The sequence below is a fragment of the Electrophorus electricus genome, chromosome 17 (genome assembly GCF_041902795.1).
Source record: "Electrophorus electricus isolate QZ-2024a chromosome 17, ASM4190279v1, whole genome shotgun sequence".
NCBI classification, from domain to species: domain Eukaryota; kingdom Metazoa; phylum Chordata; class Actinopteri; order Gymnotiformes; family Gymnotidae; genus Electrophorus; species Electrophorus electricus.
In genome coordinates, this window is record NC_137513.1 from 6146535 (window position 1) to 6162500 (window position 15966).

At 38.2% G+C, this 15966-nt stretch overlaps 4 protein-coding genes across 14 annotated transcripts in view; all 4 read right to left on the bottom strand.

The window, feature by feature from the left end:
• Positions 1-2: 2 nt before the first annotated feature.
• Positions 3-3240, bottom strand: zgc:171927 (ras-related protein ORAB-1). Its single transcript, XM_027028672.3, has 7 exons — positions 3102-3240; positions 2925-3002; positions 2420-2492; positions 2088-2183; positions 1302-1397; positions 1095-1226; positions 3-835 (listed from the first exon to the last, which is right to left on the bottom strand). Exons 1-7 carry the CDS (start codon positions 3167-3169, stop codon positions 614-616), a joined length of 765 nt encoding a protein of 254 aa, XP_026884473.3. The 5' UTR covers positions 3170-3240; the 3' UTR covers positions 3-613.
• On the bottom strand, positions 3169-8534 carry LOC113589164 (uncharacterized). Of its 9 annotated transcripts, none has more exons than XR_004776892.2 (7): positions 8384-8534; positions 7124-7290; positions 4991-5431; positions 4664-4717; positions 4119-4534; positions 3436-3536; positions 3169-3331 (listed from the first exon to the last, which is right to left on the bottom strand). XR_004776892.2 is itself a non-coding variant. In XM_035534152.2 (7 exons), the coding sequence occupies exons 2-6, from the start codon at positions 7257-7259 to the stop codon at positions 3516-3518; spliced, it is 1068 nt and encodes a 355-aa protein (XP_035390045.1). In that variant the 5' UTR covers positions 7260-7290; positions 8384-8534; the 3' UTR covers positions 3169-3331; positions 3486-3515. The 9 variants fall into 9 exon arrangements, 4 of the variants coding, with proteins under 4 accessions (XP_035390045.1, XP_035390041.1, XP_081555927.1 ...); XR_004776895.2 differs by having other exon boundaries at positions 3486-3536; positions 3838-4534; positions 8384-8533; XR_014117831.1 differs by having other exon boundaries at positions 3838-4534; positions 8384-8533.
• Positions 8535-8672: 138 nt separating this feature from the next.
• On the bottom strand, positions 8673-15387 carry zgc:101731 (SNARE_SNAP25N and SNARE_SNAP23C domain-containing protein). Its single transcript, XM_027028675.3, has 8 exons — positions 14966-15387; positions 12565-12646; positions 11893-11934; positions 11164-11212; positions 10642-10753; positions 10205-10342; positions 9906-10050; positions 8673-9808 (listed from the first exon to the last, which is right to left on the bottom strand). Exons 2-8 carry the CDS (start codon positions 12634-12636, stop codon positions 9743-9745), a joined length of 624 nt encoding a protein of 207 aa, XP_026884476.1. The 5' UTR covers positions 12637-12646; positions 14966-15387; the 3' UTR covers positions 8673-9742.
• A 127-nt stretch (positions 15388-15514) lies between these two features.
• The window catches only part of LOC113589169 (calpain small subunit 1-like), a 6943-nt gene continuing 6491 nt past the window's right edge, over positions 15515-15966 (bottom strand). For all 3 annotated transcript variants that reach the window (XM_035534205.2, XM_035534207.2, XM_035534206.2), the window contains exon 11: positions 15515-15966. This exon is cut by the window's right edge and continues 69 nt beyond it. The gene's annotated coding sequence lies outside the window, so the exon portion shown is untranslated.

A 15966-nucleotide genomic window follows, 5' to 3' on the forward strand; every position in this document is an offset into this window, starting at 1 on the left:
TATAAAGCATCCAAAAAATGTAATTTATTTTACTCAACAAATATCAGAGATTAACAAAAGGCTAATTTGCTCATTACAGATTAAATACTTGCAAAGACTTTGTTTGGAAAAAAAAAAATCATTGTTCTGAGGGAAAAGTCTGTGTTATAATTACATGTCCTATGTGTGTGATATTTACAGTTATGTTCATTTAATGATTGTTATATGCTCTAAATATTTTGAAATGATTAAATGATCTGTGTCTAACAGTTCTGGCAGTTAAAATTGTTTCTTAAATTTTTTTTTTAATTCCCAGGTTATTAGAATATGGTAAATGTGTATCTGTTTACACTGACAAGTGCAAACAAGAAATGTTGATCATATTAGCAAAACTTTTGACTTGCTCCAGTTTTGGCTTGTATTACAAACACCATTAGCAGACAAAAGGAACATTACTTATTATCTGGCCTATTAAACAAAATTTAGCAAAGAAGAAAGGCAAATAGAACATATCACCTAAATGAACAGACAGGAAGCATGAAATACTATGACAAATAACCATCATTATAAACTGTGAAATATCTTAATTCACAAAGTTTTATCTTGAACCTACTCCATATCAAATTTGTTAGCACTAACAGCAAGTTCGGACCTCCTCACCTTTTGCCTTTTGTCCTCCAGGCCACAGGGGAGCACTGTTTATTTTGGATCCCATTTTAACAGTCTCATTCAGAATGCTGTCTGCCCCAAGCCGCTTCTGGATTTCAGAAGCCAGTGTTAAAAATGCCTTCTCCACATTGCTTGCATCCTTTGCACTTGTCTCCAGGAATGGGACGTTAAGTGTCTCTGCAAATTCCTGGACACAAGTAAAAATCAAAGGTTCTAGTTATGTCAAACATCAAAAGATCTACCAGTTTAAATGCTCAAATTTGAAATTTCAGATACAGCCTCTGTTTTAAATGTGCTTCAGTAAGAAACTCAGTAGTCTATGTAACTGAAACATATGAGACACAGGATATTAGGACACGCTTCACATTTCTGTTGTTATCTTTAACCTTTAGAGAAGGCACTGTAAACAATGTATGTCTGGTGAAAGCACAACTTTGATCAGATACCTTTGCTGTTGTAAAGTCCACCACCTTTTTTGAAGTTAAATCAGTTTTGTTCCCCACCAGCAATTTAGAGACATTTTCACAAGCATAGCGATCAATCTCCTCCAACCACTGCTTCACATTGTTGAAGGATTCCTGCAAACACAAAGACCTTTATGATCTCAGCTGTTTTTACCTAAAAACACTTTCATGTCACAAACTGGTAATTACCTGGTCAGTAACATCATATACAATGATAATCCCATGAGCACCTCGGTAATAGCTGGATGTTATGGTCCGAAATCTCTCCTGACCTGCTGTATCCCACTGTGGTGATGTGAATTGAACAGAAGGGGGGGGGGGGAGAGATTTCTAAGGTTAATTTCAATTCTAAGAATGATGAAAAATAAAAATAAAATGAAGAAAAATCTTGTTTTTAAAGCTAAATAAATATGATCAGGATAAAACTGGTTTTATGTATTTTTTTACATTCTGTCTTTGTATTTTGATAGCTAACACTAAAATATCTAAAAGAAAAAAAGTTTGTGAATGTCCTCTATAATGTAACTATAAATTTTAACTGGTCTAGTGGCATTACCTTTAACCTTGTTTGTCAGCTATTTTATGCATGCACACAATGCCTAGAAGGATAGTTAAAGCGCTAAGAATGGATGGAGGCTTTGGAGAGAGGGGCTTTGGGTAAAGAGCATGCAGTTGATGGGAGGGTTTAGACTCTTGTCTGGTGGAAGTTAGCAAAAACTGTAAATTATAACAGCTTAAGTGTAAACCTACTAAACTGATATTGATAAAAATGAGGACACCAGCTCTTGTGTAAATAATAACCATTCAGAAATCCACTGGAAAAGATCAAATGAACTTTTGTCAGAGCATGTTACTTATGAGAAATGTAATGTTTATGTCCACTTGTATAGACCCCCCCCCCCCCAAAAAAAATATGATCAAAATATCTTTTATGTAGTGAAGCAGTAATAAAATGTAGACATTGTCTTTACTCACAATTTGCAGTTTAACTACCTTCCCATCCATGTCAATAGTCCTGATTTTGAAGTCCACACCAATAGTGCTGATGTAGCTTTCAGTGTAGGTATCATCCTGTATAAATTGACATTCTTTATCAGCTTTCTATAGTCAAAATCTGCCACAAATCTCTAAATAATAACAACACTATAGGCTACTTTTCAAGGATCGCATTAGTTGAGCTGCCACTGTTGACAATGAAATTAGCAGGTTTGGCTCTGCCATGGGTTTATCTATTTGCAAGCAACATCTAGTCTAATATGCTGTACCAGTGTCTACATAATGGATTTTCAATTACATGCCTGACTTACCGCAAAACGCAATAATAAACATGACTTTCCAACTCCAGAGTCTCCAATCAGCAGTAGCTTGAACAGGTAGTCACTAAAAGAAACCATGACACCACTGACAACAAGCCTTTGGAAGGCTCAAATTTTTATCAGAATGCTACTAGACAGTATATATGAAAACCTTATTATAGGTAAAATGTTTTGGATAACATATTGAAAACTATGTATTTTAAAATATCAACATTATTGCATATATTCCTTTTTTATATGGAAGAGCCAGAAGACAGTATTCATATAGACTTTGAGCACTAGCACAATCCACTACTTTATTAGTATGGATGCATATGATGCATTAGGCTAATAAAACATTACCCACAAAAAACTGATCTGCAACCCAAACAAAATTACATTCTAATATCAGAATCTTATACTCTTTATATGTTGAAATAAATGAAACAAATATACAGCATAAAAATGCTCTACCCTACATCCCAATAGACCAACAGAAAAAGCACAATATACTCACTACTCAGGGTTCATATTCAAACCAAATCGATGGCACTGATGCAGTTTTAAGATTTCCTTAAGGTTGTGCTGTTTCTGTCTTTCAAAAAACAAACAGCAATAACAGTGGCTATGGAGAGCCCAGAATAAGAGCCATTACTTATTAAAGTCACAGATCATGTTACAAAGTGGCGATTACTTGGGTCTTAAAGCGTCACAGCAACTGCTATGGAAAATGCTAATGGTCCTCAAAACACCTCCCATCATTCGAATCAAGATGTTTATTTTTATTTATTCCAACCTTTATAGTAGAATTACAGTAGGAAAACATTTAACAGTGTTCCTTATTACTGGAAGAGCAGCCAAAAACAGCAGAAGCTGTATCATATGAATCCTCTTTATATTTGAAAATTCTATGGTAAGTGTGACCTAGAGAGGAAAAATGAAAATACAGTCAATCACAATTGAGACCAGATGAAGGTAATTACAAAAACCATACTGAAAGTTAAAAGAACTGCACATTTACTACAAACCATGTTCTCTATATAGAGTCCAGACATGTATTTAAGGTCTGAATGGTAACCTTTAGTTCAGGAAGGAAGCATTGAAAAGTTCACTCTGGCAAACTGGATGACTGGCACAAAAAGAGAGAAAAAAAAAAATCCAAGTCAGGCAGTATGATCAATATGTTGACTATTTTACTGTCTGAGAAGTTCAGATAAATATATTTTTTAACAATATCACTCAATGTAAACCACTGTAGTATTTTAAAATTAGCTTTAAATTGCATTGCATCATTAAATAAAGCTCTGTAAATTTAAAGTAAATGGGTCGTATCAATGGCCCAAACATTCATTACTGAAAAGCATAGAGCCATCTCTGATGAGCTTTTATTCGTCTGAGGTACGGTTTCCTGTAGTAATGCTACTTTTCACCTGTTCTATGGCCCCTTTTCCTGTCTGCTCTCCTCTATTGGTGTTTAGAGAAGCCTTATTTCAAAGGCTTCTGCACCCAGTAAGCAGGGCTTAGAGTGCATCTGAATCCAGAACCATGATCTCCCTGGACACAGTAAGGGAAGCCTGGTCCAATAGTAGTATGTGGTTCTGTCCTTCTAAGGCATACTGTTCGATTGGTCCACTGCATTCCTCTGCAGTGCACGGATTGAGCAGGCGCAAGAATGGTGAAGGGAGACGCATTGCTATGGGTGCCCGTTCACCTTGTCCTGCATGAGCGCCAGGGCGCTGGAGGAGAAGTCCCGCAGCACGTGCAACGCGTCTCGCTGGAGACGGAGCGTGTCGCGTGCAAACTCCTGCTGTGTCTGAGCCAGCTGCTGCACAGACTCCGACAGCGACTCAAGCGAGCGCGACAGTGCCCCCATCAGTGCTGTGGTGGCCTGCTGCTCCTGCAGGCTAAGAGAGGCACTCTTGGACAGGTGCACCTGTAGGGTGCCAGAGTTCGACAAGGAGGGGAGGGGCGGCACGCAGGAAGGGATCCCGACGTCAACCGTGATGTCACTGGGGACCTGGTGCTGGGTTTTGATTTTAATGCGGTCTCTGCCAGTGCTGGGAGGGTCATGAAAAATTGCACTTGGATCAGACTGACGTCGTCCTTCACAGATCTGTGGGCCCTGGTCTGGTCATGGAGGAAATGCAAAAATGTAATACAAAAATAGCCCCACACAGAAAGCATTTACATGAGGCGCAATAAAGCATGATGCAACTCCTGTAGTATGAGGTACAAAGATCTAGATGTACAGCCTACCTTCAATGCCTGATTGTTCAAAGTGGAAGTCAGTAAGAGGCACTGTAGAGTCATCTATTAACACAATTGATGACAATGTAAGAACACAGAATGACAAATAATGCAATAATAATTATAATATTCACATATATATATATATATATATATATATATATATATATATATATACACACACACACACATACACACACACACATATATATATACACATACATACATACATACATACATATACATACAAACACACACACAAACAAACACAAATAATGATTCTCATATACTCTTATTACATTACACTAAAAAGGCAGAGTCAGATTAAAACATTACGCAGTGGCAGATCCTGGTCTACTTTTTCAGCCGTGCCAGGGTGCAGAGGTGGAGGAACATGCACAGGCAGCATCTGGGCGAGCAACCTGCCATTCGCCATGCCAGGCGAATGCAGTGGCACCACTAGGGCACCCCGGCTGTCCTCGTCCTTGTCTGGGGGACGGCTCGCCATGAGCATGCTTTTCTCCGCAGGCACGGGCATCTGCAGTATCTGGTGCACCATGGTTTCAATGGGAGAGAGGTCCTGGGCAACGCGGCTTGCAGAAAAGCCAGAGGCCCTCATGGCCGCCACTTTGCGTTTGGTGTCGCACTTGAGGTCCGACCACTTCTTGATGACCTCGATGATCTCACGGTGGCACTCGCTGATCTCATTGATGCGAGCTGTGAGGGTGGCCCATGTGCGTTTCTTAATGTCGCTCGAGACACCCTGGTTGAATTTACCTGTTTGGAATGCATAAATAGATAAAGTACAGTCGTGGCCAAAGGTTTTGAGACTAGAACAAATTTTAATTTTCACAAAGTTACTGCAATCCAGCCAATGCATTTCAGTCCTACCACAAAATGGCCTGCTAACATCATTTCAATGAATATCTCGGTAGCTCAGGAGACAGTGTTAACGAGGACAAGGCAGCTGATATCACTCTGTCATGCTGATTAAAAGAGCAGGCTGGTTGATTTAAAAGGGTGGTGGTAGTGCTTGGAGTTTTCTTCTATTAACCATAGTCATCTTCTATTAACCATAGTTACCTCCAAGGAAACATGTGCAGTCATCATTGCATCAAAAGGGCTTCACAGGCCAGGACACTGCTGCTTGTAAGATAGCACCTAAATCAACCATTTATCGAATCAAGAAATTCAAGGAGAAAGGTTCAATTGCAGTGAAGACTTTAGGGCACTCATGAAATTCAAGCAAGCTCCAGGACTGTCTCCTAAAGAGGATGCAACTATGGGATTGAGTCATTACCAGTGCAGAGCTTGCTCAGGAATGGCAAAAGGCAGGTGTGGGTGCATCTGCGCGTACAGTGAGGCGAAGGCTTTTGGAGGATGGCATGGTCTCAAGAAGGGAAACAAAGAAGCCACTTCTATCCAAGAAAAACATCAAGGACAGACTGACATTCTGCAGGAAGTATAGGGATGGGACTGTAGAGGACTCGGGTGAAGTTATTTTCTCTGAAGAAGCCCCCTTCAGACTGTTTGGGACATCTGGACAAATGATTGTCCGGAGAAGAAAAAAAGTTAGTGCTTCCACGAGTCCTGTGTCATGCCAACAGTGATGCATCCTGCCACCATTCATGTGTGGGGTTGCTTTTTATCCAAGGGAGTGGGTTTGCTCAATTTTGCCTAAGCACACTGCCATGAATAAGGAATGGTATCGAAACATTCTCCAAGAGCAACTTCTCCCAATGATCCAGGAGCAATTTGGTGATGAACAATGCTTTTTCCAGCATTACGGACCACCATGTCACAAGGTAAAGGTGATGACCAAGTGGCTCAGTGAACAAAACATTGAAATTTTGGGTCCATGGTCAGGAAACTCCCCAGATCTCAATTCCATTTAGAAACTGTGGTCAATCCTCAGAGGGTGCACAAAAACAGTGATCAACTCCGAGCACTAATTGGACAACAATGGGTTGGCATCAGTCAACATTTTGCCCAGAAGCTGATATCCTGCACGCCAAGGTGAATTACAGAAGTCTTAAAACAAGGGTCAACACTGTAAATATTAAGTATTTGTTTAAACTGGCTGTATTTGTCAATAAAAAGTTAAAAACCTTATGAAATGCTTATAATTGTACTTCACTACGTCATATAAACCTCTGACAAAAGGATCTAAACACAGGCAGTAAACTGTGAAATCCAAAATTTCAGTCTCAACTTTTGACCACAACTGTATATAAAGTCTGAGGTGTAATGACACCCAAGTCCACTGTTAATATTTATACATAGATATATTTAAAGGAATGCATACTGAGCTCTCAAATACAGTGAGGCAGAGAAAACATTCTACATATTCAATCTGCAAATGGTGATAATTATAGACTTTATATAGCACTTTTCATACAGCCAGTTTTTCACTTTTTTTTTCTTCTCTTGATACATTATAGTAGTTCAGTAAAAGTAAGCCATACTTACCAACCAGTATGTGGCGATTCCTCTTCACCTCAGTGAGCAGCAGCTGCACTTCACGGAAGGTGAAGCGAGACTTTCTTTTCTTGAAGCGCATAGAGCCACCTAATGGACCGGAGTATGAATAGGGATATCCTGACATCCTCCTCCACCCCTCTCAGCCTCCCAGACACCTTTAAAAAAATTCATGGCACAATAAACCATATACATGTTAATGTCAACTGAATTTAGAATTTACCGTGATACACACGGTAATGGACACATGCAAACAGGTGGCTGTAACGTGGCTTACTTTCTCACTTCTCTGCAGTACAGAACCTCGATAACAGACTATTTCACGTAGTCTACTGTTCGGCGTCAGCCCAAGGACTCCTCAGGCAGCGTAATCAAACATAATTAGAAACTGCTAACAAAACCTATTAGCGACATACTTAGAAGACTACAAACTACATGTAATACTTTTTATTTCTGGATGTTAAATGCTATAAATGTATGCATCGTGTATTGTTTATAATATCGCAAACTTGCTAAACAAAAAAACAAGCTTATAAATATAACCACCTAAAATCTATTAATAATTTGATCTGACATATAACTAGACGTTGTGCAGAACTGAGTAGTGTTAAGACACATAATCTGATTTCATTAATCACAAATAAGGAGGGATTTATTAATAAACGTAAGACATGTGCTTATTTTTCTTTATACGAAGAACAAATCCTTAAAAGTACAGAAGAACCTCGGGGATGAATAATCCTGACAACGTGCGTTTTACGGTATCCTTTATCTTTAAATTAACCGTTACACCCAATTGCTGACGGACGCTACACTGTCTCACAGATGCTCGTAGGCTTCCTGCTTCTTTGTTGTGCTGCGATGTTGTAGGATGCGTCCGAATATTTCGAAAACCCGACAAAACGTCACCGTAGTCGCACATCTGAACAGCTAGCGCCTTGTTGAACGAGAACCGACCCGTCACTAAAATATGGCGATATGCTGACGGTTCGTACCAAACCGACCATCCCTATAGGACGCGCTGGATAGCTAACTAACATCTTAGCTACTATTTTGTCGTGGGCGGTAACTGCTTTATTTGTAGCTAGGCTAGCGAACCTGTCTGCCTAGCTAACGTAGTGAACTAGCTAGCAAGATGCCGAGGTTGCTAACTAACGTATGGATTTTTTTTTTTCTATAGGTTAAGCACCTAAACTAACGTTCTTTGTTTTTGAATGAGAAGAGGAGCAGTAGAATAACCTTTCCCATTACCTATGTAAACCGTTTAACGTTGTCGTAGTTGTCATCAAACCGACGCGCACGGCCTCAGTTTCACATCCGAAAACTTCGTAGCGCGAGATCAAACCCCCCCCCTCCGTCGCGCACGCTCAGCTGACTGCGTCATTTTGCGCTCTTTCGTTCAGCGACGTCGCGCTGTCAGCGAAGTAGGCTGAGCGACAATCGTAGGATATTGCGCACAAAACTGCGTGACTTTCACGCACTGATGGAATCGCCTGTTATTCAAGAAGCAGTTTAACCCATTTGACTAATGAAAGTACATTTTACTTAATGACTACTGTTTAGTTGGGCTACTCAGATTAATTGTAAACACTGATTCATTAAGTTAGATAACTTTCTGTCACAACGTTGACTAGATAGGCTTAATAAAAACATTACAATTGAATAATGTATAATTTAGTTTTAAAGTTTAGTTAAAAAACTACTGAATTTAGTTAAAAACTACTGAATTGTAATACATTTAATCTCCTTAAATTGGACATGGTGTAAAATAGTTATTTGCTTTTGTAGTGTAACTTTTATATGAAAGGTAATATTAATATTCTAATTATATATTAAAGGTGATGACTGTCAATGACGCTCTTAAACAAGTTTTACACAAGCGGATCCTAGCATGCACAGTACACGCCTCCATTTTGGGTTTGCCTGTAATCGCACGTTAAGAGCGACATTTAAGTTTACTTTTTCTCCAGCAGGTGGCAATCGTAAGAGCAGGTAAAATGAAGCACAATTAAAATGGAAAGAATGAGTAAAACATTTCTTGGCAGTATGTATCAATCCTAATATAAAACGTATATTTATTGCAGACAAATACATTACTTTTAACAAAAACACAATCTCAAAATTGGCTTGTAAAGGAAATTTTTTACACAAGCTTTTCTTGAAATCTAGCTCTTCCCCAAAATCATTTGGGAAAACGCACCAGAACACAAATGAACTTCATGTTTTTGTTTCAACCATTTCAAAGAGGCACACAAATACAAACTATAGACACAACTGCACTGCTGGTTATAGTCAACAAATATACTGCTTTGAAAAAGACACGTACACCTACTATTCAAACATAAAATCCATTAAGAGATATAATGACTACAACAAAGAGATAATCCAAATAGATATGTAACATACATTATAATACATGTCTTTATGGAAAGTTATGAACTAAAAAATAAATACAATGATATTCATCTTAAATAATTATAATTACATAAGTTTCATAATGTTCCATAATTGTTTTAAAAGTGAAAGAACGGATTTATTTCCATTGTGTGTGCTCTTAGGTGTGTTATATAGGAGACAGAATGTAAACTTATTGGCATCTCCCTGCTGTGTTCATCTTGCTATTAGCTTGTTAGCCCTCTGATTGGCCTCACTGATGCGAGACTCATTGACAGTGGCCTGCAAAAGCATGAGAAAACAGGATGAGACTACAGCCTAACAAAGCACATCACTGGCTAGACTGTACATGTTAAAATGAAAAATGAAAGTCATGCACCTTATCCTGGATGCGCTCTATCTGGATATTCTGAGTGTCAATTTCATTGCGCATGTCAAGCGCCATGCTTCTTAAGTTGCCAAGAATGCTGTCCACCTGGGCCAAGTTCTCCTCCATCTCGTCCTCCCGTGCATCATTAGTCACTCTGGGAGCCACAGAGACATGCGAACACAGTTAAGGAACTGAACAATGATCTGCAGTCCAGCTGGTTTCTGGGAGCCACCCTGAAGTGCAGTATTGATTTCATGTCCAAGGCATCGTTTTTAAGAAAATTCATGTTCTAGCACACATTTTAGGACCTTCTAATATATCCACCACTCATGGTCATTTTCTCTCTCTCATCCACCACACGGGACGGAGGTTGGCTGGAGACCACACCATCCTGATTATTACTCCAAACCTTCTTATAAGCTCCACTTGCCTCAAAGTCCTTCAGCCTGAAAAGAGCCACAATAAAAGGATAGTTAATAAAATCAGTAATTCATCTGTCCATCTACCTTAAGGTTTAAACTGCAATGCATAACTGTCTGTATGAGAACTTGTCGGGCTGCATTTATAAGTGGTTAAATGAGTTTTTAATTCATTGTACATCAAAAGATCAGAGTCAGAACAGCTCTAAATACCATTATGGAGTATTGGGAACAGTATTGGGAACAGTATTGGGAATGGAAAATATTACTGACTAAGCCCAAAGCAGAACTTGATTGAAGATTGAGACCTTCCCAACATCACATACTTATCACATGAGCACAGGCCACAGCATTTGCCCAGGTCGGTGAGGTTTTTCTCAGCCTCCCTCATGTCTTGATTAATCTGGTCTAGTCCCTCTTCAATGCGCTCCAGTTGCTCTGGACAACAGGAGGTACAGTGTGGAATATACAGGTGTTGTTAGGTTAAAACACAAATGCCAACACTTCTCAAAAAGAATTTGAAAAACATAACTGCATATGAATGTTGAGGATTAGCTATGTTTTACTCTCATTACAATGTATCAGTTCAGTTCATTTGACTGTCATTTTGCAAGTTACACAGCTTCACTGTTACAATGATGTAATAAGAGCATTTCAAGAAGTTACAGACAAAATAGAACAGTTATACAAAATACAAATTTTGTAAAACACCCTATGAAAAAGGACAGAATTGACAAGGGGTTAAGCGTAAGCTATGAAATATTGTACGTGACTTGACTACAACTGGGAAACTAATCACAGTGCTTTTGCAAGGACAGATCAAATGGAAATAATTATTATGTCATTACCGCCTTGTTCATCTAGCATGACCAATGTCTTGATGCCTGCATCTTTGCTCTGTTCAAAACATATTAGATCCAAAATCAATATGAAAGTACATTAAACTGTACAATAGACATATGCTGATTACTAGACTGCTCCACGACAGCGCATGGGTGAGAGGAATGTTACCAGACTAAACCTTGCTTATTCTGATAGTAATAAAATACCAATGACAAGAAAATATAAAGGAGAAATGGATGACCATAGTGTGATGTAGAGAGGTAAGCATGTTACCTCATTTATTATTGTATGGGTTTGTTTCTCACTATAATAAATTGTGGATGTGTGTGTGCATGTATATGTACATATCACAGGTGTTTGTACTTTCAGCTGCGTGGGGCTGTGTTTGTGCCCAGGGGCCAGTGCACATGAGTCAAAGAACATAAGCGGTTGCTCATTCACTTTGATTACGGCAACGTGTATGGATACATAAAAAGGCATTACAAGGCATTACACACAAGGCATTACACACACAGGGGAAATGTCACTGACATGGCTTCAACTCTCTGTTCACTTTAATACAGTGAAGCCAGCTTCTGAGATAACATGTTCTTTAAGGTTGGAAACAACATTGTGTAAAAAGGAGCAAGCCTGGTTTATTACATCTAATAACAAGTTTATTATTATTATTATTATTATTATTATTATATAATTTAAAAGAATAATAATAAGAAGAAAAAGAAGTAGCTTCTCACCTCCTCCAACAGAAGCTTCATGTTTCTGGTAATATCTAGTGACTAGGGGGGGCAGGAGACAAGAGAGCAATCCAGTCAGAACAAAGCTACTTGATCCACCGGGGACTGCTCTTACTGAACTCATTATATGCTTGACAGGAACACAACACAATAATAATCATTACTCCTTGTATTCCTTTCACTGAAACTGGGCATGTAGCTGCTGTCAGGCCAATGCAGCTCAAGAAGGAGATTACAGAGTCTGTCATGTTCCCTGCTGAGTTCAGCGCACACCTGCAATAACCTTTACTTAATGGAGTGGCAGAGGTGAGGTCACTGCTGCAATAGACTAGCCCACCAAAAATAAATGAAATGAGACACACATGTCCAGCTATCTCATAATCATGCTTAATAAAAAAAACCAACATAATCCCTTCAATGGAACAATAGTGACAATTGAGGGGATCTAGTTTACTAATGCAGAACATGATATTGTAGAAAAATTCATAACTGATTAATTGTCAGGCATTTGAGACTGTCATGCTGACTGTGCAAAACACCTAGACGGATTTAGTTTACATTATGAAAATACATTGAGAACAATGAAAACATCAGTTTCCATGTGATAGGCAACGCCGTTATTGTCAACATTTCTCAATTTATGATGCTTAAGACTGTTGCCAGTGGCGTTACCTCATCTGTCAACTGATTGGCCCTTCTTTGGAGCTCTTCCACCTCAGATCTCACTGGGGAGTCGGCAGCCATTTTAGGTATACTGATACAGGAAGTAAAAAAAAGACAAATGAAAAGAGATACAGTTATTCTTAGAGATGAGGCAACCCTCACCATAGCTCAGTCTGTGAAGCATAATTGGCCTGTTTCAACGGATGAGAGCACAGAACACTTGATAAAGTAAACGATTAAGTAAATAAGATACCAGGAGGGTCTAAACCTACTGCTGTGTCTGAATCTAATGCAAACAGCCAGATTATGCCTCCCACAACATGCTGGTTGCTATTCATTAATTGCAGGGTGGATAACACATTCAGTGGCCTCCAACTGGATCAAGGATGGTGACAGTGGTAAATTATAGATCATATCAAACCTTTGGTAATCTTGGAGCACAGAGTATGTTGAAAGGGTACATTTATGAATTCAAATTTCTCAACCAATAGCCGTATCAACTGTTAAGAGAATCAGGTTTGGGGAGAATAAATGGTGTTTATTGTGTAAGAAGAGAGAGAAAGTAGTAAGTAAATTATTAGATTTATAGAAAAGGTTCAGAAAAGCATATCTAAATGTTTTGTTTTATTTTTAAATGAATTTGTGCAGGAAAAAAAAGCCTTCTACAATCAACTCATCATTTGATAATCTAATATTCACAATATAATATTTATTCAGTGATAGAAAGACAATGCTTTTATGAATATGCCTTAGGATGATAGCCATTTTGTGCAAGGTTGTACAAGGTAACTACATTTTAATTTAATGAGTGAAAACATAATTGAAATGAATGTTTTCTTTAATTTAATGAAGTCTTATATAATTATGTTTTGAAAATACACAGTAATTATTATTGTAATGCAAAAAGAGGCATCAAGTCAATCTTACAGAGACAGCGTGTAACCACAAACATCTCTGAATTATGCATATTGTCTCAAGAACTCTGGCATCAAGCTTGTATCTTAATGGCATTTAATTTAACATTAAAAGAATTTGAATCATTCAGAATCACTTGTAGACCAGGATATATCACACGCACACACAGAAGAACTGTAGATGCTGCCTAGAAATTCAGGAATAATTACTACATAATTGCAGGCTCTCCTTTATAAGACAACATACAGAAAGGCAAAGTGTGTGTAAAAAAGGCTGTGATTCCTATACTCTATTCTAACCAACAGTTGTAAATACCCATATATTAAAGTTGATATTCTTCACTTCACTTCTTCATCAGTGATTGTTACACATACTACCTTTCCCTTGCACCTAACCCACAACTAGAGGACTACATTTCAAATAATATGAAGTGCCAATGAAATGGGGCAAAATGGCACACCTGCAGGTGCAAGCCTTGCCTTTCCTCTATGCTGTGTCACTGTTTAGATGTCTAACACATGTTCCTAAACTGTAGTGACATTCCCACTTTTGGGTTAGCATTAAAAAAAACTTCTACAACTAACATACATTTTGTCATTTTCAAAAGGCTTTTAAAGAAATTCCATGAAATAAATGGTTTTGCTGACAAACATATAAAGGTAACATGGACAGGAGAACCACAAAAGGTTCTACTATGAGTTTTATAACCATATTATTTACAGCAGCAACCCCCTTTCCCCACATATCAGTTCATGTGTTCATTAATCTGTCCATTAGCCTACTAGATTTTACAACGTAATTTAATAATTAAGACACGTTTGATATCAATGTACATCTATCAATTATGAAGGATTTTATAACGCATCCCTCAAACGACAACTGAAAATGGCAACATGTATAGCTGCGAGTGTATGGCATTCCCCTGGGTATAACAACTCACTGTATAATTCATCAGACTAGGTTGCACATGAGTTTAAATCCACAGGTGGAAGATGAGGGTTTTCATGTTTGCTGGACTGTGCTGTCCACCAGGCAGTCCACTAATTTGTCAACTACAGATGTAGCAATGCTGAAACGCTGTTACCATGAATAAATCTCTCGTATGCATAAACACAGACTAAACATCTTTTATCTTGACAGAATTAGTGATTTACACATTAAATGCCAAGCCGCTCACAAATAAACAGTTCCACTTGCCTTAAAAATCCAATAGTCTGATTAGAATTTGCGGTCAAAAAAAAAAAAAAAAAGAGGAAGTCACAATAGTTTTTCACGAAATGTGGTTTCTGATATGTACCACAATAAAACTTTTCCCAGTTTGGGTAATTTGCAATAAAGATTACGACATTTGCTGTCACATAACCAACCAGCCATAACCTACTAGGCTATATGCGGATTCTTTTCGCATAAACTCTACAGGTAACGACTAAAGACTACTAGAAAAAAAACTTTCTGTACAACTCTTCTAAATTATACGCACTTATGAATTTCTTACCTCTCGGATTAAGTAAAACGAGCGTTTATTCGTTCCACTTCCTTACCGCAGTGTTTCGCCTAAGCGTCCACAACACCTGTGTTTTTTCAGTGATCTGATTTTAGCATCGTCTAGTCAACGGAAGCTCCGATTTTTCTCCATCTCACGCCTCTCCGCTCTACTATTGGTTGGTGCATTTATTAGCCTGCGACAGAAATTCGCTGTTCAAGTGTCAGTCATTTGCTCAGTTAGATTAGGATGCTGTTGTAGCTCCAGCAACTGGTAATGACCTTCGTTGTGCTTTAATGTTATTTATTTTTTACCAATTCCCCAAACAGTAATCAGTTCCCCCTAACATTTGCGTTAAAGCCAAAACAATTGCGGAAGTTTTTAAACGGATGGTTCTCTTCAATTCAAATTCTTCCTTGTAATTTATCCAAGTTTCTATTTCTAGCTTTAACTCCAGCCGTTTAGACGTTCTGATTTAAATTTCAAGACATTGTCATCTTCACGATTTGTCTAGTTTATCTACCTTTTTTTTCTTGAAATGTCTCAAAAAGAGTAAGGGTAGCAAGGGTAACATGGCTTTATTGAAAAAAAGAAAAATAGTTTTAATGTTTTTAATGCAATTTTAGCTAAATACAATCCAAAAGAAACATAACGTTTACTAATGTCTTTGATAGCTAGAGATCACATATGTAATGTGTGGCATACAGCCAAATAGACGTACATGATTACTTATGCTTATTGTACTCATGAGTTGTGCTGAACCCACATGAACCCCATAAACTGTCGCTGTCAAAGAATTGTGAAATCCAATTACAAAGGCAATGCTGAGAGCGTAGGGTAAAGCGGCATGTAAACACAAAGGTGCCCCCTAGTGGCAAGATGCTGCACGGTCTTTATTACCAAGTAGCAACACACTACCTAATCAACAATAAAAATGTGTTCCCAAATTAAAAGGCTTATTAAATTGGAGGGAGATTCTCTTATGAAGATCAGAACACCAAATAACAATGAGC

Bases quoted from the DNA above. Each gene is read 5' to 3' on its own strand.
- zgc:171927 (XM_027028672.3), bottom strand. From the start codon at position 3,169: ATGATGGGAGGTGTTTTGAGGACCATTAGCATTTTCCATAGCAGTTGC. The intron at 2,493-2,924 runs GTGAGTATATTG...GGTTTCTTTTAG, and splicing joins TTGAATATGAACCCTGAGTA to TGACTACCTGTTCAAGCTAC. The intron at 1,227-1,301 runs GTAATTACCAGT...TTGTGTTTGCAG, and splicing joins TATATGATGTTACTGACCAG to GAATCCTTCAACAATGTGAA.
- zgc:101731 (XM_027028675.3), bottom strand. From the start codon at position 12,636: ATGGCTGCCGACTCCCCAGTGAGATCTGAGGTGGAAGAGCTCCAAAGA. The intron at 10,754-11,163 runs GTAATGACATAA...CCTGTTGTCCAG, and splicing joins CATGCTAGATGAACAAGGCG to AGCAACTGGAGCGCATTGAA. The intron at 10,051-10,204 runs GTCCTAAAATGT...TGTGGCTCCCAG, and splicing joins AGTGGTGGATATATTAGAAG to AGTGACTAATGATGCACGGG.
- LOC113589164 (XM_035534152.2), bottom strand. From the start codon at position 7,259: ATGTCAGGATATCCCTATTCATACTCCGGTCCATTAGGTGGCTCTATG. The intron at 5,432-7,123 runs GTAAGTATGGCT...CATTCCAAACAG, and splicing joins GAATCGCCACATACTGGTTG to GTAAATTCAACCAGGGTGTC. The intron at 3,537-4,118 runs GTGAACGGGCAC...TTTTTGTGCCAG, and splicing joins TGGCGCTCATGCAGGACAAG to TCATCCAGTTTGCCAGAGTG.